The 22,892-nt window shown below is 53.2% G+C and overlaps 1 protein-coding gene across 3 annotated transcripts in view; it reads left to right on the top strand.

Moving 5' to 3' along the window:
* PLEKHH1 (pleckstrin homology, MyTH4 and FERM domain containing H1) overlaps positions 1–22,591 on the top strand; it is a 51,778-nt gene extending 29,187 nt beyond the window's left edge. For 2 of the 3 annotated variants that reach the window (XM_060095955.1, XM_060095958.1), the window contains exons 6-29: positions 270–351; positions 473–1,194; positions 3,271–3,349; positions 4,002–4,093; positions 6,491–6,641; positions 6,799–6,941; positions 7,907–8,017; positions 9,059–9,145; positions 9,499–9,660; positions 10,863–10,943; positions 11,298–11,480; positions 11,875–11,983; positions 12,793–12,905; positions 13,523–13,759; positions 14,035–14,132; positions 14,617–14,794; positions 15,346–15,501; positions 16,792–16,892; positions 17,655–17,796; positions 18,939–19,081; positions 19,197–19,326; positions 20,865–20,951; positions 21,248–21,394; positions 22,347–22,591. In XM_060095955.1, the coding sequence (XP_059951938.1) occupies positions 270–351; positions 473–1,194; positions 3,271–3,349; positions 4,002–4,093; positions 6,491–6,641; positions 6,799–6,941; positions 7,907–8,017; positions 9,059–9,145; positions 9,499–9,660; positions 10,863–10,943; positions 11,298–11,480; positions 11,875–11,983; positions 12,793–12,905; positions 13,523–13,759; positions 14,035–14,132; positions 14,617–14,794; positions 15,346–15,501; positions 16,792–16,892; positions 17,655–17,796; positions 18,939–19,081; positions 19,197–19,326; positions 20,865–20,951; positions 21,248–21,394; positions 22,347–22,508 (3,696 nt within the window). In that variant the 3' untranslated portion in view covers positions 22,509–22,591. The remainder of the gene's footprint in view (positions 1–269; positions 352–472; positions 1,195–3,270; positions 3,350–4,001; positions 4,094–6,490; positions 6,642–6,798; positions 6,942–7,906; positions 8,018–9,058; positions 9,146–9,498; positions 9,661–10,862; positions 10,944–11,297; positions 11,481–11,874; positions 11,984–12,792; positions 12,906–13,522; positions 13,760–14,034; positions 14,133–14,616; positions 14,795–15,345; positions 15,502–16,791; positions 16,893–17,654; positions 17,797–18,938; positions 19,082–19,196; positions 19,327–20,864; positions 20,952–21,247; positions 21,395–22,346) is intronic. The other variant, XM_060095957.1, reaches the window with a different exon arrangement.
* The last annotated feature ends 301 nt before the right edge of the window (positions 22,592–22,892 follow it).

The following is a 22,892-nucleotide window of genomic DNA, read 5'->3' as shown; positions in this document are numbered from 1 at the left end:
AATAAATAAATAAAATTTATTAAAATAAAACCCCAAAAGCCTAGAAAAGAAAGCACAGGGGCTGCCAAATGGAATTCTTTCCCATCTACAACCATGTAGCGCAGAGAGGAGGAGGTCAGGGCTCCCGGGAGAGTCAGCAGTGGATTGGGGGGCACCACGGGTTCTTTTGTGTAGATTTGATCTTTAAGAAGAATTTTAATCTTATTTTGAATTATATGTCTGAATGTGTAGGCTGAGTATTCTCAATCTCCATTTTTCTTTTTGTCTAGCTTGAGATGGAGAATCAGCACCTGAAAAGCTGCAATCAGCACCTGGTAGAGCAGGTGGGAGCCCTTCAACGTGCACTAGAAGGTGAGCGGGCCAGCATGTGCGGGAGTCGGGGGAGTGGGGTGTGTGTGTGTGTGTGTGCGTGCGCGTGCGTGGGGCTGAATCGAGGGAGCTGTTAACATGCCTATTTTTGTCCCAACCACAGCTCTTCAGATGGCACCTTCGGGGAAGCTGCTGGTGGCCCCCCAGGGAACCACAGAGCAGGATTCTGTCCCTGCAGGACCAGGAGCCCAGCCAGTGGGGCAGGACGGTGGGCCTCAGGCCCAGGGTGCCCTGAAGGCAGCTATGCCCGTACCTTCTCCAGGTGCTCTGCCGAGCAAGGACTCTGTTCCTAAAGCAGGAAGCCCCTTGGAGGATTCTAGTTCCAGTATGGTCCACCCTGGAGAAATATCAGAAGCCAAGACCCTTCCACTTCATCTGGGAGGACAGGGCTCTCCTGGCCAGCTGTGCCTGAAGCCTTGCACCCCCAGGCATGGTTTGGCTTCCTGGGGTGAAGGCCTGGTCACTGCTCAGGGAGGGACGCTTCCCAGGACAAAGACCTCTGCCAGGGAAGGTGGCCCCGGCTGCAGCCTGACTCTGCCGAAGGTGCGGGCTCCCAGCACCCACCGGGACAGCATCCAGCTGGCCAAGCGGCACCACAGCCAGCCCCAGGCGGGCCCTGTGCACTTTGACCACGTGGTGAGCATTGAGATTGGGACACTCTCAGCCCTCCACTCCTCCAGCCTTCCCAAGGTGGAGGCTGGACCTGAGCTCCGGGAGGAACCGGAGAAGATGGAGATGGAGGAGCAACCCCCAGCGGGGAAGATGGAGGAAGTGGATTTGGGGAACAAACCACCTACACCCCCCCTGCACCGGTTTCCATCCTGGGTAAGAGGCCCCCTGGGGACAGGACAGAGGGGCTGGGCTGATGGTGCGAATGCTGTCGGGCACAGCCATCTGCTGAGCGTGGGACGAGGCTGTCACCCTCACCCCCTCTGGGCGGTGGGTACCCCTGGGCCTGTCCAGGTTACTCCGCCCACAAGGGGTGGAGCCAGGATTTCCAATTGGACGGCGGCCGGCTGTTTCCTGAGCAGGCGCTCACCGCGGGCCACAGCCAAGCTGGGTGCTTGGTGCCCATTTTCTCGTGTAGTCTTCCTGACTCTCCGTGGAGGTACAGTGTGGTGGCTAAGAGCACGGGTCCCAGGATCAAACCAGGAGGTCCCAAGATCAAACTGTGTGAGCCGGGGCAAGCTGCTAAACGTCTGCGCCTCAATTTCCCTCTCTGTAAAATGGGGATAATAGTACCTGCTTTATAGGGTTGCCCTGAGGATTAAGTGTGTTAATACGTATTTGGTGAGTAGTTGCAGCAGTGGTTCACAGTACGTGGAGAGGCTGTTGGCAAGGGCCAGGCCAGGGTGGAACACCATCAGAATCACCCCTCCTCTTGTTCCTTGTTGTCTTGTAAATCCAGATGCTCTGAAACCCTAAAGCAGAGGCAGGCAGTGAGGGAGCATTCGGCAAGGGATGTGGCAGGACGGCTCAGGTCCTTCCGGTCCCCGAGACAGGATCACTCTTGTTACCTTAAGGAACCACAGTGGCCCGAGAACCCAACCTCTCTTCTTAGGTGGGACCAGCTGGGCAGTAGTCTTCCGATCAAGACTGAGAATTAAGAGAAGGCCATTTCTCAATCTGAGGGAGTCAGATGGACTTACTTGCTGAGTTAGAGTTCCTTTGTCTGTTGATCCTCAAAACAACCGTGTGAGTTAGGCATTAGATAACCTTTTGTAAAACACTCTTCATTTGTTGAACCTAAACCCCTCAAGCTTCACACTTTCATTCTCTCTGTGAAGTTAGCGGCCTGTCCGTGGTTGAATTCCACTACCACTGCTGAAAGAAATAATCGTCTTTATGGCTAATTTTACCACATGGACCCAATTTATCTGCCCTACATAATAAGCACGGAATTCCCTGCCCCAGCCCGGTGCCTGCCCCTCCCCCAAAATTCCTCCTTGCGGCCTCCCATCTCTTCCCTTCCCTTGCCTCCAGTCACCTCCGGCTCTCATCCCAGCCCTCGCCAGGCCCTCCCTCTCTCCCCCAGGTGCCCCAGCACTGCTGCTCCCCTCTGGGGTGACCCGGATAGCATCCACCTTCCTTCCTGCCCCAGCCTAGCCCAGCTACCTCCTCGAGCTGGGCAGGCCTTTCCCGGTCCTTGTGACTCACCTCTCACCTGAAGGGGCCTTTGTTTTCCCTTTACCTTGAGTGAAAAAGAGATATGGAGGAGGATAGGTGGGGCCTCTGGGTTGTTTGGGAGTGATCCAAACCTAAGAAAAGCTGCCCAGGCCTGTGGGCCTGCTTCAGACCCAGGGGACCCCAAGGGGCGAGGGAAGAGTCGAGGGTGGGAGTTCCCATCGATGTGTCTTCTACGGCGGGGTTCAGGGGTCTGGGTGAGCCAGGACTTGGAGCCTGAAGCCTAACCATGATGTGACATTGTTACTGTAGGAAAAAAAGGTGTCCCAGTTTCCAAACAACTGGCTTCCAAACAAAAGGGCACGCACATGCTTGCCGTGGGGCTCGGACATCCTCATCACCAACCCCCCAACTTCAAGGGCTGTAAGAGGGGAAGATTCAGAGAAAACAGGTCCCAGTTCCCTCTCCTCCTGAACTTCCTTGCCCCACGGGAAGGATGGCAGCAAGAGAGGGAATAAATATCGCCTGCAGGGCACTGACTATGCTCTCCGTGTTAGACGTTTACGTTAATAATTTCATTTGATTGTCACAACAGCCTGAAAGGTGAGTATTATGACCCCCATCTTAGGTCCAGAAATGATGTTAACTTGTCCCAAATCCCCCCGCCAGTCACTGGCTAAGCGTGGACATGGACCCAGGCCTGCCCACCTCCAAAGCCAGAGGCCGGCGTGGACACGGGGGTGGTGGGCCCTGACCCCTTGTGACCTCCCGTTCCAGGAGAGCCGGATCTACGCTGTGGCCACGTCAGGCATGCGGCTATCCGAAGTGTCTGCTAGAAGTAATGCCACCTGCTGTGGTGAGTCCCAAGTGAGCGGCCCGTGGTGGGCAGGGTGGGCGTGCGGGGAGAGGACTCGGAGAAACACCCAGGGCCAGGTCACCTGCAGCCCGTTCCCTCCCACAGCAGGTGAGGTTCAGGTGAAAGCACGTGGCCCCGGCTCCCTTGGAGAGAGAAGGAAGCTGCACAGGTTCAGCTCATCACCTGCCTGTGGGTGGGAGTGGGCGGGAACAGAGCTGTAGCCAATTACAGAACTGAAAGGGACTTTGGAGGCAGGGCTCTCCAGCCCGGCTGCCCACCCGCACCAGCTTCCCTTCTGCAGTGCAAGGGCTGTGGCCGAAGGAGCCCCTGGTGCCTTGATTTAGATAACCCCCTGAAGGAGCCGCATCCCCACCTGAGTGCGGCTCCTGAGTCGCCGGCCGCCCAGTCCCCACAGGGACGCGAGCACCCCATAGTCACACGGCTTGTAACTCGCCTTGGCAAGAGTGGGGCTGCAGAAGACCTTGGCCCGCGTCCTGAGATCTGTGCCCCCGTCTCCGGAGTGCTGTTTCAGGGAATGCTGTCTGCACGGATCTCTCTCCTCCTCACTCTGCTCAGGTCTCTGCCTCCCCCCGCCCCGCTTCCTGGGTTTTGCCACCTGAGTGAGTCTCATCCCTCTTTCCCGCCCCTCCAGCCTCAAGCCCTCCAGCCCTTGCATCCCCTGGGCCTTTCTCTGGCCTGATCTGCAAGAACATCACCGTGCCGGTCTACACAGCCTTGAAGGGGGTAAGAAGCTGCTGTCCGAGGATGGGGTGTCCCCGCCCAGCACCCACTGCCCCACCACCGTGTCGGCAGGCAGTGGCTGGCGTGGGTCTCCAGGGGCAGGCGTCTGTGCACACGTAACTCTGGGCAGGGAGCTCAGCCCCCCATATATCTATTTATTTTGTTCATCTTTATTAGGTTTTTTAAAAAACTCTTTATTTTTAATTTTTTTCTTCCCATTTTATTGAGATATAATTCATATACAGCACTGCATAAGTTTAAGGTGTGCAGTATAATGATTTGACTTATATACCTCATGAAACAATTACCACAATAAGTTTAGTGAACATGCAGCATCTCATATAGATACAAAATTCAATAGAAAAAAACCTTTTCCTTGTGATGAGAACTCTTAGGATTTACTCTTAACAACTTTCATATATTAACATACAGCAGTGTTAGTTATATTTATCATATTCTGCATCACATACCTAGTACTTACTGATCTTATAACTAGAAGCTTGTACCTTTTGACCACCTTTATCCAATTCCCCCTCCTCCCCCACCTCAGTAACCACAAATCTGATCTCTTTTTCTTTGAGTCTGTTTCTTTGTTTTTGAAGTATAATTGACCTACAACACTATGTTAGTTCCTGGTGCACAACACAGTGATTCAATATCTTTATTAGGTTTTTATTAGAAAAATTCTACATTTACAAAAATGTGAATCAGTATGATGATGGGCAAAGTAAAAAGTTAAAGGTCAAACCAATGCCTGCTCTGTGTCTCCTCATCTTTTCACATGTCTATCCTGGAGGCCAGTGGGGCTCCTTCCAGAACTTTTTATGTATTATGTCATATATTCCCGTATGTATTCCCATAACATCTCTCTACATATTTTTTAACAAAAATCAGATATAGCTGCAACTTGATGTTTTTGTATACTTTTTGTCTGCTTTTTTTTTTTCTCCTACTGAAACCTTTTATTCTGAATTTGTTGGTGCTTAAGGAAAACAGCTTTACCCATAATTCACTGTGCCCTGGACTTATGACACCAACTTGTATTTGGCCAATTAGAAACAAGACCAAACTGCATTCTTCTTAGGTCTGTTCAGTTGATAAATGGCACTTAATTAATTTCTTTCATATAATCTTTAACAAGAACTCATAAGTCGTATTAATTATGCCTCAAGAGATGAGGGACCGATGGTAATTCAGATGGGCACCTCTGAAAAGATTTGTCAGTTTCCTGTCCCGTTCTAGCCAGATTTTTTGGAAAACTTTAGGGAAAGACTGAAATTCCCCACCAATCTGAGATTGCCTGCGAGTTTTTACAACATTAACTAGAAAAAACAAGATTCCCAACGTGTTTTTTGAGATCACAACAGTAATATTTTGTAAAACTTTTTGTAGAAGGATAAAAAGCCAAAAGTGAAATTTCTTCTTACATTGCTTTTCCCTAATTCCTAACCCTGGAGGCAACTCTCACTAATGGTTTGGTGTTTATTCTGTGATGCCCTCTGGTGCATTTACAAATGCATTTACAAATTTGCTCTCTCTTACACACACGCACACGCACACGCAAAGAGGATGATGTCATACATGTCAGTCTACCCCTTGCTTGTCCACCCAGCCATGGGTCAGGTCTTCCTGCCCCACCTCCACACACAGCACAGCTCTGCCTCCCCTTTCAGGACTTCCCAGTACCCCTTGGTGTAGATGCCCCATAACTACCTTAACTTGTCCTCCCCTGATTCGCAATGTAGGTCATGTCTCTATTTTTCTGTAAAATCAGTGTTGCAATGAACATCACCATGCAAATACATCTCTGTGCACTTATATATGCATATTTCTGTAGGACAGAGTTCTAGAGGTGGAATTTAGGGGCAGATAATATGCATGTTTTAAATTTTGACAGGTAGTGCCAAATTACCTTCTAAAAAGATTTTATATAACTCTTTTATATAAAATAGAGTACGCTTTTCCGCACAGTTTCCCCAATATTGAAGTAATTGGTCTTTTTAAATTTTTGCCATGATCTCTCGATTTGTCATCCCCACCCACTCTTAAAGCTCCTGTCTCACCCTGGGCCCCGTGGCATAGTTTTCTGTCCCCCTAGTGGCAGGGAGCAAGGGTCTCAGCGGCCAGGTGTTCAGCCCTGGTGGGGCAGCTTCACTGGGGACCACAGAGGATGATGGTGTGTGAGGGAGAGAGAAGCATGGAGGTGAGGACACAGGGGTAAGGTCGTCAAGTCGGGAAGGGACAGTTGTCTTTTGGGTGTCCCAGCTTGGTGATGGCTTCCCGTGCTCTAGACAGGCTGTGTTGGCCACGCCCCAGGCACTTGGAGCGGGAGTGAAAGTGCAGATGGGATGGGGCTTGTCTTGCAGCCTTAGCTGCAGTGGGGAGGGGCCTGTCTTGCAGAAAGCCACGCAGATCAGCACGGTGCCCTTTGTGGATGAGTCCTCTGGGTCCGATGATGACTGCAGCTCCCAGGCGAGCTTCCGAACTTCAGTGCCCTGCTCTGAGTCCAGGAAGACCAGTGGACTGGGCAGCCCCCGGGCCATCAAGAGAGGTATGGAGAAGGGTGATGGGAGGGTTGCGGAACAATGGGGGCCCTTCATCTCCTCCCATGGGCAGTCCCACGTGGGTGTGGAAGGCCCTGCAGCTCCCAGGCTGTGTGAGCCAGGAGGCTGTGGACCTGGGCCTTGATTCCTCCTCCCTTTGGACAGGCGTCTCCATGTCCTCGCTGAGCTCCGAGGGCGACTACGCCATCCCCCCGGACGCCTGCTCCCTGGACAGCGACTACTCAGAGCCTGAGCACAAACTGCAGCGCACCTCAGCCTACTCCACCGACGGGCTGGGCCCAGGCGGGGTGAGCTGGGAGCTTGGCCTCCACCCCGATGGGGCCGAGGCAGGGCCGGGTGGGAGCGGACCTCCAGCACGAGACCCAGGCAGCAGCTGCATGAGGCGAGGGGTCCCTGGGATTGGCGAAGGGAGGGCGGGAGTCTGGGGGCTGCCACTGATGATGTGAGGCCATGGGGAGTGGGCTGGGGATGTGCAGTTGGGGACCAGGCACACACAGACCCCATCACTATGGTCCAAGGGGCCCAGGAGGAGTTTACACATGTTACCTCGTTTTAGCTCCACACTGACCCTGGGATGCCGAGAGCTAACAATACATTTATTGAGTTTTTAGTGTGCCGGGCACCGTGCTCATGGCTTTGTATGCACTGTCTCATTGGTCCTCACAAATGAGGCTTATTACCCCATCTCGTGGCTGAGAAGCCTGAGGCTCAGAGGCATGCTGTTATGTGCCAGAGCCAGTGGTACATCCAGATGGCTCCTTCCCCAGCCCTCGCTCCATAGCGCTGTGCTGCCCCGTCTTCATCTCCCCCTCCACGAACCCTCCACCCCAGTTTGGCTGATGTTCCCCAAACCTCTCTTGCCCTCTCCTGCTGCCTGGCATGGCCTTCTTCCTCCTCTGGGCTCGTCTTCAAGGGAAAGGCTGATTTCCTTCCAAGGTCAGTTCAGGTCTGGCTCTTGCCAGAAGCCTTCCCTGGCCAGCCTCTCACTTGTGCAGCCCCTGATCTACCACCTCCTCAGGGTCGGGTGTTCTCTCCCCCTGCCAGCAGGACCACCCATGCTTTTTAAGTCCTCTCTGCACCCTTAGCAGGGCAGTGCCTTGAAAACACACATAGTAGATACTCAGTAATTTTTTTAATTGATGACAAAGCAGTGACTCAGCTGGGCCATTTTGGCCTGTGTGATGTCCAGGAACCCCAGTGATTTCCCTCTTCTGTCCATCCCTCATCCCCCTACACCCTTCCACTCTTGCAGGAGTCACTGGAGAAGTCAGGCTACCTGCTGAAAATGGGGAGCCGGGTGAAGACGTGGAAGAGGCGCTGGTTTGTCCTGAGACAGGGACAGATCATGTACTACAAGTCTCCGGTGAGACCCTCCTTCCCCAGGACAGTAGGCAAAAGGACCCCACCCCAGCCCCAGAACCGCATGAGAGGGGCTGGAAGCAGGGCAGAGGGTGAGGGTCTGGCAGGCAGGGAGAGGCAGCCTGGGCAGGCACCTGAGGCTTTGAGCCCCACACGGGACCATGAGACTGGTCACCAGTTCTCACTGAGGCACTGAGCAGTCAAGGGCACTTCTAGATGAATTGGCTTGGTGATTCCTTCTTCCTTCAGAAGCCGAGCCCTGTAAATGAACCATTCTAGGCTGCCTTCACATCATCAGGACCGTTCTAATAGGCAAGCTTGTCACCTCCTCCATCTCCTTCCTACACTTTTTGGAATTAGGGAGCCTTAGGGTGTTGGGACCTAGTTTGACAGGCCCTCCCTAGAGAACCAATGTTAATGTTTTAAAGAAGGCAAAAAGGCCTGACTCTTGTGCAACTCCAGTTGATTATTAGTTGGCTACCTTGAGCATCATGTGAAGGATTCAGGTCCTGTATCACTCAATGAGTAGGCATGCTCTGATTGATTAGTTATGTCTGCAGTGGCACTGGAGAAGGTGATGGTGATATATATAGGCCACCTGTTTGCAACACTATAAAATATGTAGTAGAAAGAATTTAAGGGCTTTATAGCTCAGGAATAACCTGGTGGTTTCTCACCCAGTTTTTTTTTTTTTTACATCTTTATTGGAGTATAATTGCTTTACAGTGGTGTGTTAGTTTCTGCTTTATAACAAAGTGAATCAGTTATACATATACATATGTTCCCATATCCCTTCCCTCTTGCGTCTCACCCAGTTTTTAAAGGCTCAATCTATACTTTCTGAGGCCTGGATCAGGAGGATCCATGTCTCTAATCATTGCTCCATTTAGTTAGAACCAGGATCCAGAACAAGTTATCCATCATACCACAGCCCAGGAAAGCTTAGGAATCACTTTCCCCATTGTGACCTAGAGTAAGATCTGAGGGGAAATGATGTGCTCTGGGAAGGCTCCAACCTCTTTCCTCTCCATTCCTTTCTTTACAGAGTGACGTCATCCGGAAACCTCAAGGTCAAGTGGAACTGAACTCCCGTTGCCAAATTGTTCGAGGGGAGGGTGCACAGACATTCCAGGTGAGCATGCTCCTAGTGGCTAGTGCTTTAGATAGAAGAGGTGCTGGGTTTGGATGTGGCTCAGATGGAAACAAAGATGGGGCAGGATGAGCACGTGTGAAAGCCACTACCTCGACGTTTGCATTGATCCTCATTTGTGGGTTTGAGGAAGGAAGAGGAGGCAGAATGTGAGAGATGGAGTGAAGGTAGGAGAGACACGGAGGCAAAGATGAGGAGGAGGAGAAGGGAGGGGGCGAGTACCAGGGCAGGAGGAAGGAAGACCCGGCGGGTCAGAGATCTGTGCCACCGCAGAGCCAGGCCCCTGTTCTTCCATCGTCCTGTCTCCCCATCCCCAACCCCTCACTTCTCCACAGCTCATCTCTGAGAAGAAGACCTATTACCTGACAGCGGACTCGCCCAGCCTGCTGGAGGAGTGGATCCGTGTCCTACAGAGCCTGCTGAAGGTCCAGGCCATTGGGCCTCCAGCCCTGCCTCAGGGCGGCGCCAAGCCCGCTGTGAAGGGCTGGCTGACTAAGGTATGGGTGGGGTTGGTGGGGGAGGAGCGTGGTGGGCTCCTCCTGAGAGTCAGGGGAGCCAGGAGTGAGTGCTGGGCTGGTGGGTCTCCTCCTGACACGCAGCTCCTTTCTCCAGGAGGCCCCTCACACTGACTACCTGTGGGCTGAAACACACAAGGTGACGGTGAATGAGTGTCTGGAAAAATAGGGGTCAGTGTTGTTACAACAGCAGCTATACCTTAGACAGAGGAGCAGAAGGAATGTATCAGACCCTTTTTTTTTTTTTTTTTTTTGCGGTATGCGGGCCTCTCACTGTTGTGGCCTCTCCCGTTGCGGAGCACAGGCTCCGGATGCGCAGGCTCAGCGGCCATGGCTCACGGGCCCAGCCGCTCCGCGGCATGTGGGATCTTCCCGGACCGGGGCACGAACCCGTGTCCCCTGCATTGGCAGGCGGACTCTCAACCACTGCGCCACCAGGGAAGCCCAATCGGACCCATTCTGAGGTCATTAGGAGTTGCCCTCACCCCTGCCTCGTACCCACCACAGCTCAGTGTGGATAGTGGGAAGCTGTGACCTCGGCGAGACAGGTGTGGCCAGAGACTTCTAGTATCTCAGGCTGCCCTAAAGACGTTTTAATTAGGGCTCTTCTGGCTGCAGGGAGCTGAGAAGCACTTGTTAATCCCAAGAAAGGGGAAGTTAACAAGGAAGCGCGTTAACTAGGCCAGGATGCCGTCAGGAAAGATTGTGTGAGCAAGTTCAGTGCCTGGGGCTCTGCCTCTGCCTCTGCTGCCCCGTTCACTCTGTGTTCACAGCCATCTCCTCTGCCCATGTGCAGTGTTTTTTACACTTCACGATTACACTTGCCCAAGGGCTTCAGCCCACCGTGGCCCTTCCCTTCCGACTCTAGCCTCTGCTGACTAGCAAGTTCTTCTCATGACCATATTCCTGGGACAGGATATCTGGTTGGCCTGGTCGATTTTTAATGGCAGGTCATACGAGGACAGATGGGGTGTCACGTGGTCCCATGGACCCTCGCTGTGAAAGGGCTGGTTCCGTTAGTAGAGAATCTGGGTGGCATCTGAGTCTGACCTGGGATTGACCAAAGGATCTGAGTTGGACCAGGGGTTTTGAGATCTGTCTCCCTGTGGCTTCTCTTTGCCAGTCCCTGATCTTCTTCTGGGGTCGTCTGGTTCTAATAATGCTGGTTCATTTCTGGCCTACAGGTCAAGCATGGCCATTCCAAACTGGTCTGGTGTGCTCTTGTTGGGAGAACCTTCTACTACTATCGAAGCCATGAGGACAAGGTACTTCCTGGCCTCCCAACAGCTTCCCCCAAACCACATTCCTGTGGCTCCGTGTCCTTATGGAAGGCCCCAGCTTTACCCTCTACCCCACCCAGCCCCACAACAAGTACAGAGCTGGCTGGCCAGATCCCTCTAGAGTGTGTGACCAGTGTGCATGGTCTGCAGATCCTGCCTGTGTGGTCTGTCTGTGCTTCTCCAAGCCCGCCTCAGCCAGGGAGCTGTAGTCTCCCCCTCCCCATCTTGTCATCCACCCATGTCCTTGATTCCCAGCCCTACAAGGCCTGAGGGTTCAGAGAGAGGAGACTCCTCCATTCCCCGCTGGCCCTCCCATTCACGGAAGGCTCGTGTCCACAGAGACCCCTGGGCCGTCTGCCTGTGCGGGACGCACGCATAGAGGAAGTAGATCGATCCTGTGACTCAGACGAGGACTATGAGGCTGGAGGAACCCGGCGGTTGCTTTCCTCCCACTGCACCCTTGTGATCCACCCCCCAGAGCACAGCCCCACCTACCTCCTCATTGGCACCAAGCATGAAAAGGTAAGAGAGGGGGCTGGGCCTCCATGGTAAAGCTTGGACCTTTGATTCTTGCCTTCCTTCTCTCTTCTGAGCTTCCCCAGATTCGAATCTATTTCCCTCCTGGACATTTTGGCAACTAATATTTCCTGAATATTCCTTGTATTGAATCCATTCCCAGGGACCAACATCTCTTCACTGGGGCCATGAGATGGAGGGAACCACAAGCTTAGGAACTTGGGTTCACATTCAGCCGATCCCAAGTCTTTCCTCTTAGGGACCGGTGGCCTTGACTCGTGCCAGCCAGACAGGCTGACCCTGACCCTGGGCTTGGCCCCTTCAGGGAGGCTCCCTTGGAGCTCCTGCCTCCATTCTTCCCCAGCCCAGCCCCACCAGGTGGCTTTCCATCCTCTTCCAGGATACGTGGCTTTACCACCTCACAGTGGCTGCAGGTGGCAGCAGTGCCAAGGTGGGCACTGCCTATGAGCAGCTCATTGGAAAGCTGATGGATGGCGAGGGAGACCCAGGTAAGGCGAGGGTGGCCATCACTGCTGGGTTGGAGGGTGGTGGCTGGGTAACTGTTGGTCAGGAACCCAAAGGAAGCACTACTGTACCCTGAAGCTGTTTGGAAACCTTCTAAGCCACAGAAGGGCATTCCCGTCCCAAGCTCCAGGACCCCTGTTTCTGGTGAGGATACTGAGGAGACCACTCAGTATCTGGGGGAGTTGTCTGGGGAGCAGACTTTCCGGTCACTTGGTCAATGTTTTACTTTGTTCACTGCAACTTTGCTGGCTGGGCAGAGGGTTGAGGAAAGAAGGCGGCTGGTTAATCTATAGTTAGAGTTTGTTAATAAATGAAGCCTAAGTTAGGATCAGGCTAACTAAGCCTGGGGCATTTTGGGGTCTTTATTTTGCTACTGATTCTCAGGACCCTGAAGATCCAAGGGCACCCAGAACACACACTGCTTTACTGCTGCTCCGAGGCTTGTTTGTTCCAGGCTGATATACGCTCCTCTATCCAGACCTAGCGCTGCAGGGAGAGGCCCTCCCCTGCACGCGCACGCTTGCACTCCGATGTCCACGCCTTGCATTGGACGTTCACCCCTATTGCAGCCCCAAGAGCAAAGCAGTAGCCGCCTTCCTGTAAGCCATGCTTGTGAGTGTGCTGAATAAATGCAGTGCACAGCCCACACTCTGTGGATATAAAGCCAGCACAGCCCATGTGTCCCGACTGTGAAAGCACTGTCTTCCCCAGAGATCAGGGTCGGGGTGCGGGGAAGGCGAGTTCCCTCCTCAGTGGTAACGGCTGCTGCTCTCTGGTGCTGTGCTCCGGGCAGATTCCCCCCTCTGGAGGCACCCCATGCTGTGCTACAGCAAAGACGGGCTGTACACCTCCCTCACCACCCTGCCCTCCGAGGCCCTGCAGACGGAGGCTGTCAAGCTCTTCAAGGTAAAGTGGGAGCTGAGCCCAGGCCCACGGACTGGTGGCGGCGCCCTTGCCCTGTGCCCAGGCTCTGCCCAGAGCAGTTCTTCCCACCACGGTGATGCCGGGGTGGAGAAGACCTGTGCAGTTTAGGGGGAAGCTCCCGGAGGGGTCTGAAGAGGAAGGGCAAGAAAGTCCCTCAGGGCTCCCATCGTGTCCTTTATGGCAGGGAGGCTGGAAGCTCTGGGACTTCATGGGCCCTTGGGGAGCACAAAGAGCTGCCCCCCTCCTGTAGTGGACAGCGGGAGAGGGCAGGTCTATGTTGCTTCTGGACCTGAGAGATTCTGGCCTATTTTAGAGTATTCTTTGTTCCCCTCTGAATATTCTCTCTTTTAAAAAAAATGAATATGTCTTGCTTATGTAATGGAAACATGTAAAGGAAAGATCCTATCCCAAAGTAGCCTCCTCGGTAAGCGTAGACATGCTCGAGCAGTAACGATGCTCCCTCCTAGAAAGGGCTGTCTGCAGTGACCCGGAGCCTTCCTCGAGCCCTGGGCGGGGGGCGGCCCAGTCTGTCCCCTGTCACAGAGGACGGTAATCAGGGGGCTGTCAGTCTACCTGTGCCCACTGACATTTCCCTGCAGTCGTGCCAACTCTTCATCAACGTGCCCGTGGAAGCGGCCTCGGTGGACTACCACGTGTCCCTGGCCCAGACCGCGCTGCAGGTCTGCCTCGTTCACCCCGAGCTGCAGAGCGAGCTGTACTGCCAGCTCATGAAGCAGACCAGCTGCCGTCCGCCGCAGAAGTGCTCCCTCATGCAGGTGGGCATCCCTGGGGCGGAACGGCCGACGTGGGAAAGGTGGAAGGACGTGACCGGACAGGTGTCCTCCGAGCCTGGCAGCCAGCAGGCGGCTTCCGTACTCAAGGCTGCCCGGGTCCCGCTGCCCTCTCTGTGCCCCTTCTGGATGTCTGCGCACAGTCAGGTTGTGTGATTGCGGCTCTGCACAAAGCCCGACCAGGCTGGCCATCCTGGTGCCCGCAGAAGGCTGGGGGCTGCAGTTCGGAGGGGGTGGTGAAGGCTCTGTAGCTCAGGACTGCGATGGTGGTGGCGTGGCGGACCCAGCGCTCAGCCCACATTTCTTGTTCCCCCCGGCAGTGCTGGCAGCTCCTGGCTCTGTGTGCCCCACTTTTCCTGCCTCAGCACCACTTCCTCTGGTACGTCAAACAGCAGCTCCAGCGCCACGCAGATCCCCGGTGAGTGCGCGTCGTTTCCTCTGGCACTACCGACTGGCATGATCCGGAGGGATGCAGGGGAGACTAGGATGGATCAGATCGCCCCGCCCTCTGGGGTTTGCACAGTGGTCATGTAGACTTTGCCCATCACCATGTACGCAGATGGGCACGTGGAGATCTGGGCACGCTCTGCACACCAATCCACGTGTGTGTGGGTATTTAGTGGGGGCCCTCATGTGGAGCTACCGCGCCCCCAGATCATCCCCAGATTTGCATTCTCTGTTGCCATGTTTTCTGGCTTCTGCAGAAAATATCCGTGTCAGCAACCTGCAGCAGATAGGTCCCGAATGACAAATGAATACCCCAGACCAGTCTTTGGGGCTCATGTCACAGCCTTCCAGCTGCAGGTTCGGTCCTATAGGTTACATGTAGGTAGGGAACCAGGGTGCCAAGGTGGTAGGGATGAGTGGGTTCCCGGTTTTCCTTTCTTCCTTCGCCTTTTTAGAAATGAGACGGGCCAGTACGCCACGTACTGCCAGCGGGCAGTGGAGCGCACGCTGCAGACTGGGGAGCGGGAGGCCAGGCCGTCGCGCATGGAGGTGGTGTCCATCCTGCTGCGGAACCCCTTCCACCACTCCTTGCCCTTCAGCATCCCCGTGCACTTCGCCAACGGGACTTACCAGGTGACGAGCGACCTGCCAGGTGACGAGGCTGCCGCGCTCCCTGCGCTGAGTCTTCCCATATTGCCAACCCAGAGGAGAACACCTTTGGGCCAGTGGCTAAGCCTCCTTAGGCCCAGCAGATCTTAACAGGCAGACCAGCCAAAGGATGGGCCTGGGGTGCAGGGGGCAAGTGGGGCCATTCGTGCCAGTGTGGAGGGAGTACAGAGCTTGAATCACAAAAGTGCTTCACTCTTTGGGGCCTGGGAAGAGGATCTTTTGAACCCACTACGTGAACAGGGAAGCTGACACACTGACCAAGAAAGTGGCAGGGCAAGGGCCTCCCGAAGAGTGACAGCAAAGGAGGAACGGGGCTTACACGGGGCTTACACGGGGCTTCAGTTTATGGTGGGCGGGCTCCTCCCTTAAGCGCTCGCCCTCTGCACGTGGAAACCAGCTTTCTCTGGCCTCTGACGTCGCTCTCGCTCCTTTCAGCCATGCCTTTCCACCTCCCGGGCACGGACCCCTCCACTAGCCCCCGTGGGCCCCTCTCAGGAGGTCCCCTCTCCCGGCAGGTGGTGGGTTTTGACGGCTCCTCCACAGTTGACGAGTTCCTCCAGCGGCTGAACCAGGAGACGGGCATGAGGAAGTCCTCCCATTCTGGCTTTGCCCTCTTCACGGACGACCCTTCGGGCAGGGACCTGGAACACTGCCTGCAGGGGAGCGTCAAGGTGATGGTCCCCCGTAAGCCAACTGAGCTTCCTCCTGAGCCACCTTGGTCTTCAGGATTTTGTGTTCCCAGCCTGTTTGGGGCTGAGCCCGAGGCCAGCATTTCTGTGCCATCTTAAAATGTGCCCATATAGGGCTTCCCCGGTGGCGCAGTGGTTGAGAGTCCGCCTGCCGATGCAGGGGACACGGGTTCGTGCCCCGGTCCGGGAAGATCCCACATGCCGCAGAGCGGCTGGGCCCGTGAGCCATGGCCGCTGAGCCTGCGCGTCCGGAGCCTGTGCTCCGCAACGGGAGAGGCCACACAGTGAGAGGCCCGCGTACGGCAAAAACAAAACAAAAACAACAACAACAAAAAAAAGTGTCCATACAGGCAGAGCAAAGTCATTTGTGCCCTTGTCTCTGGAGAGAAGATCTCCACATCCCTCCCTCCCTCCCTCCCTTGAGAGGCTGTTCAGCTTCCAGAAGAAAAGCCGCTTCCCAGCTCAGGGTAGGAAGGACAGGGAGGCACTTCTCAGCAGCAGCCCCACCCGGGCAGAGCCTGCTGCCAGTTTCGTACACACATGCGTAGACGGACAACTGTACGCCGGGACCCAGGAGATGTCGTGTTGTACGCTGGCAGCTCACTCTTACCCTGTCTGCCAGGGCCCGTGCTGTGCTTACAGGTTCCACCAACTTTAAAGAGGTAGATCCTTGTGGTACTTCTGTGCGTAAAGGCCCTTGAGTGGGATTCGAACCCTATGTTGCATTAGGGTCTGGGGTTAGAGCCACGGGTCATGCTGGGTGTTTGTGGGATGTGCTGGAGCACTTGATGAGGATGATGGTTTGGGCTGCAGTTTCTGCTTTCTTTATGGTGACAGGACAAAGGCTCCTATAGTCTTTTACCATTGCCTGGAAAAACTATGCCTGGGCATCTGTAAGGCTTTGTGACACAGTAGGCCTCCGGTTATATTTGTTGAAGAGAATGGCGGTTGGTGGGAGGGAAGTGGAGCTGGTGATAGGGGCCATGGTTTTGAACTGGGGCCTGCCTAGCCTCTGGGAGGCCCCCTCAGATGTCCAGGCAATGGCGTCAGCATTCCATGATTCGCTGCCCACGCCATGCTCAGAGCTACAGCTCTGTCTGTGAGAAAGCCGCAGGCACCCTGGGTCCTGGGAGCATGAGGCCCCGCAGGTCAGCCTCCTGATGGAGGACAGTCGTTCAACTCTGCCCCGCTGCTCTGCCTGAGTCCAGCCCTGACTGGACCTTGTTCCCTTCATCAGGGGCTTTTCTGACTTTCCTCTTTTGCCTCATGCAGATCTGCGATGCCATCTCCAAGTGGGAACAAGCCCTGAAGGAGCTGCACTCCGGAAAGTCTGAGGGTGGCACACGTGTCGTGAAGCTGATGTACAAGAACAGGTCCTGGGCACCGCCAAGGGGGACCAAGCATGAGGGCTGCCGCCGGGGTGCAGCTCATCACTCCCCCAGCTGGAGGCCTGTCCTGCAAAGGCAGGGCGCCCAGAGATATAACACTGCCTGCTGGTCAGTAGCTGAAGGCCCAGGCTGGCTCTGCTGGCCTCTGTGAGACCCTGGACAGCTCAGGCTCTCCGTCCCTGTACTGTGTCTGCACACTCACACATGCATACACACACCCCTGCCCCCCAAACAGACCAACTTCCTCAGGTGGCTGCATGTGTTACATTAGGAGAGGAAGATTTTGTCCGAGCACTAGATATTTAAGACTAAAGAATAAATTGCTCCTATACCAGTTCCAGGAAATACAGAAGGAGAAATCCTGACTTAATACCAATTTGACTAAGAAAATTCCATCCCAGTATGTCTCCAGGCAGATGATTTCCATTAGTCTCTTGGAATCTTAACTCATTCAGTTTCCTAATAAGCTATGATTCCAGGTACCAGATTCCCCTCACCAAATCCAGTAAGTCTTAACGGTGAATTCAGAACCGACCACATGCTGTTGCTGTGGGACCTGATGGCCCTCTATCTGCTCTGTGTCATGCTTGGTTAAGTTTTTCTGGAGGCAGTGGAAACTAGGCTCACAAATGGTATAAACAGAGTAGTTTCTTTCTTTCTTTGGAAATCAAGATAAACAGATGCAGAGACAGCTTCATCCGTTTGGGATCCCAGCTGAGCCCTGGCTTCTCACTCTCTCCCCTGTAGGCTGTACTTTCGGAGTCAAGTCAAAGGGGAGACAGAGCGAGAGCGCCTGCTGCTTGCCTCCCAAACTAGCGGAGAGATAGTGGCAGGGAGGTTTCCCGTCAACAAGGAGCTGGCTCTGGAGATGGCAGCACTGATGGCCCAGGTAAGGCTCTGTCCAGGAGTCGGGAGGGTCAGGAGACGTCTTGGACTCACAGGTGGAGCGCACCACACAGGCGGAAACAGGAGATTCTGCGGGTCCTGAGGCGCCAGAGAGGGCGGCCTTGCTGACTCCTTACCCAGCAGAGTGCCTCACTGCAGATCCAGGCTACGTGCACAACTCTGGGCATGGAGACCAGGGGTCTGGCTTTGAATCCTAGCCACCTTCCCGCTACGAGATCTTGGCCAAGTCACTTCACTTGTCTGTGCTGTAGTTCCCGTTTTCGTATCCCGAAAACAAAAATACCTCCCTGCCTGCCCCTACGGGGTTGTACTAAGTGTAATTCCTAGATAATGTATGTCATATAATGTATGTGGTTAAGTGTGTACTTACAGCTGTCAAACATTGTAATGAGAACTAGGAAAAGGAACACACATTCAGACTTTGACTCTTCTCCCTATTACCTTTAGGAGGCTGTCTTGCCAAAGGAACCTGGGATACCTTCATGGTTCCCGTAAGAAAGAGTCTGGATCTACATGCTGGAGAGGATGGGGAAATAATAACAGTTGACCTTTAATACAATAAACATGTATTGAGCATGCTGTAGAGGGCCCTGTGTGAAACATTTTATATGTAGTACCCTATTTAGTTCTCACCCCCACTTTATAGATGAGTAAACTGAAGCTCACAGAGTTTAACTTGATCATGGTTTCAGAGCTGGTAAATGGCAGAGCTGGGATTTGAGCCAAGTATCTGACTCTAAGGGCCACATTTGGAACAGTCAGCTCTACTGAAGGATCTGTAGCATCTTCAATCCTGTATCCCATATTTTTGGATTAGAAGCCAGAATTTCTATAGTGTTTTCCCTTGTCTGCCACTAATTAACTGTGTCTTTGGATAAGGCACTTAACAGCTGCAAAAGGAAAGTTGATCTAGACAATCTCTAATATTCTAGGACCCTAAGGTTGTTTCTCTAGTGTCTGTGAAACTTGAGATAAAGGGTCTGTTCACAAGAAGTGTTTTTTCACATCCATTCACACCTCACCAATAAAGGAATGAAATAATGGTTTATTTCACCCCTCTCAGCAGGCCCCCACCCCATTCACGTCCAAATTCCTAATTTGTCCCTCCGTGTGCTTCTACCACAGGTAGAGTATGGGGACTTGGAGAAGCCCATCCTGCCAGGACCTGGGGGCACACCCCCTGCCAAGGCTCTGCATCACCTCCAGCAGGTCCTAGACAGGTTCTACCCAAGGCGCTACAGACACGGGGCCCCCCTGGAACAGCTGAGGTAGGCTGCAAGGTCTTGCAGGGAGTCACCGTAGGGAAGCATGGGCTGCAGTTGGGGAAAACCTCAGAGCTGCAACAGAAACATGGCACCATCTCTCTCCATCCGTCTAAACCAGGCACCTGGCAGATCAGCTGACCACAAAGTGGGCCGCACTGCAAGGCTGCTCCTCTCCTGAGTGCATCCGCATCTACCTGACAGTGGCCCGGAAATGGCCCCTCTTTGGTGCTAAGCTCTTTGCTGCTCAGGTAAGTGTGGGCGGTTTCCAGCAGGAGTGGTTACCACACCCTCAGGAACTCCCTAAGTTTCTCCTGGATTCGGTCAAGTTTGAGCCAGTTCAGTCTGCAGCGCCCACCCTGAACCACTAGGGGTCACTATCTTTCCACCCATTTCTTGCCTACTCCAGCTTCCCCTGGTCCAGAGCAGTTGTGACTCATTGCTTTCGGGCCAGGGTTATTTCTGGGTGATCCTTAACTTTCCTTTATTGACTTCTTTCCCAATCCTACCCTTGAAAAAAAAAGATAGGGTCAACTAATCCACAACAGAGTTCAGACTTGATATGATGTTCCGCTTGAGAATGTTTTTACCTTAAAAAAAGTTTGAAAGAACAACGCGTAACCTAAACGAATACATCTCTGCTGACCTGGTGCAGCCACAGAGGGATCTGACTACTCAGGCACCAGTTAATTTCTCCTGCTGGAAGGCCAGGTGGCTAAAAGTAATTTCAGCTGGAACTTTTCTTCACTGGGTATCTGGTGTGCATGAACCTTTGTACGTAATCACACAGTGTCCTATCCTCGAAGCTGGATCATGATCCTGTTCACTGAGGATACAGATTAGACAACAGACATTCACTCATTCATTCAACAAAGAATTGTTGAGCTCCTACTATTATATCTCAGGCATTGTGCTAGTTGTTTGAGGTGACAAGAGGTGAGCAAATCAGACACGTCCTCATCTTCGTGGAGCTTCCCATCCAGTGGGGGAGGTACACACTAATCAACCACTCACACATACACTCTCTCTTTCTAAATATATATATATATATATATATATAAAATATAATTTTTTTAGAAGCTGTCACAAGTACCATGAAGGAAGAGTACGGGGTGTTATAAAGGCATATAACATGGGGACCCACTTAGTCTGGAAGGTTGGGAGAAGCTCCTGAAAAAAGGGACATGTCCATCTCTCTCCCCAGGGTAGGAGAGATAGGAAATCTAGATTGCCCTACTGCAGCCCTGGCAGTGAAAATTAGTCATTCTAGGACTTATCCACCAAATAGTCATTTTTCTCCCTGGTAGGGCCTAAAGCCCTTGCATTATTGTTTTCCTAATTATTTTATAGTCCCTAGGAAATTGGCTGAAGCGAGATGCAGCTTGCACTTAGGAGGGCCTGTGGGTGGAATGCTGTCAGTTTCTGAGAGCCAGGAAAAAACAGCCTGTTCTCCATGCCTGTGACAGAACAGCCAGGGTTGGCCTCTGTTCTGGAACAGGAACAAAGTGTACTGTGTTCTGTACCATGGCAGGACGGGCTACAGGTACTACAAGAAAGTGATACTCGGGGGTGTTAGTAGGTGGCCAGAGCCCCAAGCCAGGTGCCTCCTGCCATGAGCAGCCTGTTTACTCCAGCATGCTGTACAAATACCACCTTCTATGTTTTCCAAAAGAAAAAAGTTGGAAATCACTGCCTAGCAGAACCCTGGATGTGCCTTCTTCCTCAGAAAGCTCTAGTGGTTCAGAATCCCTAGCTGTGGATGTCTGATGGGATTTTCCTGTTCCCCCAGCCTGCACAGCTGTCTTCCAAGGAGAACACTCTGGTGTGGATTGCCGTGAATGAGGATGGTGTCAGCATCCTGGACCACAACACTATGGTACGGGAGGATGAGGGCTGGCTTCTTGACCCCTCCTTCTCCTGACAGTATCTTTTCTTCTCTCTGGCCTCAAAGGGCTGAGCTAAGTGACCACGGTTTTCCTTCCCCCACCCCCTGCCCAAGTACTGCTGCCCTCTAGTCTAGACACAACTTGTAGACATTCAAAATGTAGATCTCCAAAGTGTGACCACTTCAGACTTCTCCCTTCCTGGTCTGGAAGAGACCGAGCATGCTGGCTCCTAGCTCAGGAGGCAGGTGGAAAGTTTTTCCAGAACTAACTGGATCTTTCCCCACAGCAAGTGCACGTCACTTATCCCTACTCTTCAGTGATGACCTTTGGTGGCTGCCGGGATGACTTCATGCTTGTGATTAGATCCACTTCAGACCAGAGCTCTGGAAAAGGCCACATTGAGAAGTTGATCTTCCGGATGGCTGCTCCCAAGGTGGGTCTGAAAGCTGCTGAAATATTTTACCCTGCTGTGGTCTGATGAGATGGGCTTGGAGCTTAGAAAGGAAACTGGGGTTAGGACAGTACTCTAGAAGGGCTCTGCCCCAAATGAAACTTTTGGCCCTATCATCAGTACCCCAGAGGGTTCAGGTGGCGTCTCTGCGGTCACTGCTGAGCTGGCAGGTGGAGGGGCCGGCGGGAGAGGGAACTCACTCTGGTCCAGCTACCCTGCGCTCCTCACGTTACCTTCCTCTGTCTGTCAGCCACAGCACCGGACGGGCTTGAATGGGGGCCCTCTTGCTGCTCTCGTCCTTGCAGCAGGCCCAAGTGTTCTCACCTTGCCTTGGGCTCTGCTGTCCCGGCACTAGTCACAAGTGGGACAGTCTGAACATGCTCCCCCTTCCCTGGGGTCTTGAAGAAGGTCCTAGGAACTGTTCACTTTAAGGGCCTTGTTCCTACTCAGTACAGGAAATGTTGATGCAAAAAATAACAATTGCAGAGACTCTGAAACCAAAGTTCTGATTTATAGTTCCTGGCTCCCTTCTGAGCAACTGGAAACCCTGTTGTTTTAACCCTAAAGCTGGAGTTCGCTAAACCACCTCCTCCTTTCAATACTGTCCCTGCCAAAGGAGAGGATATACAGAGCCTTTCCTCCAGGGAGGCTGCCTTGCCTCGCCTTGCCTTGGAGACAGCCAGGGTGGAATGTTGGTCCTCCTGTCCTCAGGAGGTACTGGGCACCTCAGGACCTCCAGATGCCTATTTCACTAGGCCTCTGAGCCTCACAGGAACAATCCCCTTTGGACATTTCCTCCCGGGTGGGTATTTTAATTTAAGGGACAAACTGAAGCCCAGGAAGCTTATATAACCAGTGCAACATCTAGTGAGTGAGAGCCAGGATTCAAGCCAAAGCCAGTGTTCAATTCCTTTGTTTCTCTTTCTCTCCTTAGATTGCAGAGGTGACCTTCATCATGGCCAGCTACATGAACCACTGCTTCACAACCGTGGACCCACCCCCCAACCCACCTGCTGCCTGCCAGCCATGGGAACTGGATGGACGACAGTTCTTTGCTTCTGTTCCATGTGCTGCCAAGGGGCCAACGTTGCTGTGAATATTTCTCCTACCCCTTTCCCCACCACCACCTGGTGCCCTGGGATTAGAGGGATGTATCCTCGGGTGCGATACTACTGTGATGGGTCTAACAGCCCCCTGCAGCCTGCCCCAGTTGTTCTGTGAAATGTGTATTTCAGTGTCCATGAAGCCTTTACTCTCTAGGTGCCTTACAATGTTTCAGGGCCAACCTTTAAAAATCCAGACCCAGTATAAAAACCACTTTTTTTTTCACAAGAATACTGAGCTCTGGATGCTGCCCCATTCTAGACACAGATAGGGATGGCCCACTGTTACTGGTTACTGAGGGCATCAGTGCTGTAAGTCAGAATTTCCTGCACTGCTACTCTCAGGGAGACTACTATGTTTATGTTGTGTATGGTCC

This window comes from Mesoplodon densirostris, chromosome 4, assembly GCF_025265405.1.
Source record: "Mesoplodon densirostris isolate mMesDen1 chromosome 4, mMesDen1 primary haplotype, whole genome shotgun sequence".
Classification (NCBI taxonomy): domain Eukaryota; kingdom Metazoa; phylum Chordata; class Mammalia; order Artiodactyla; family Ziphiidae; genus Mesoplodon; species Mesoplodon densirostris.
Note: the sequence above shows the minus strand (reverse complement) of the source record. Positions and strands in the feature narration are given on the sequence as shown.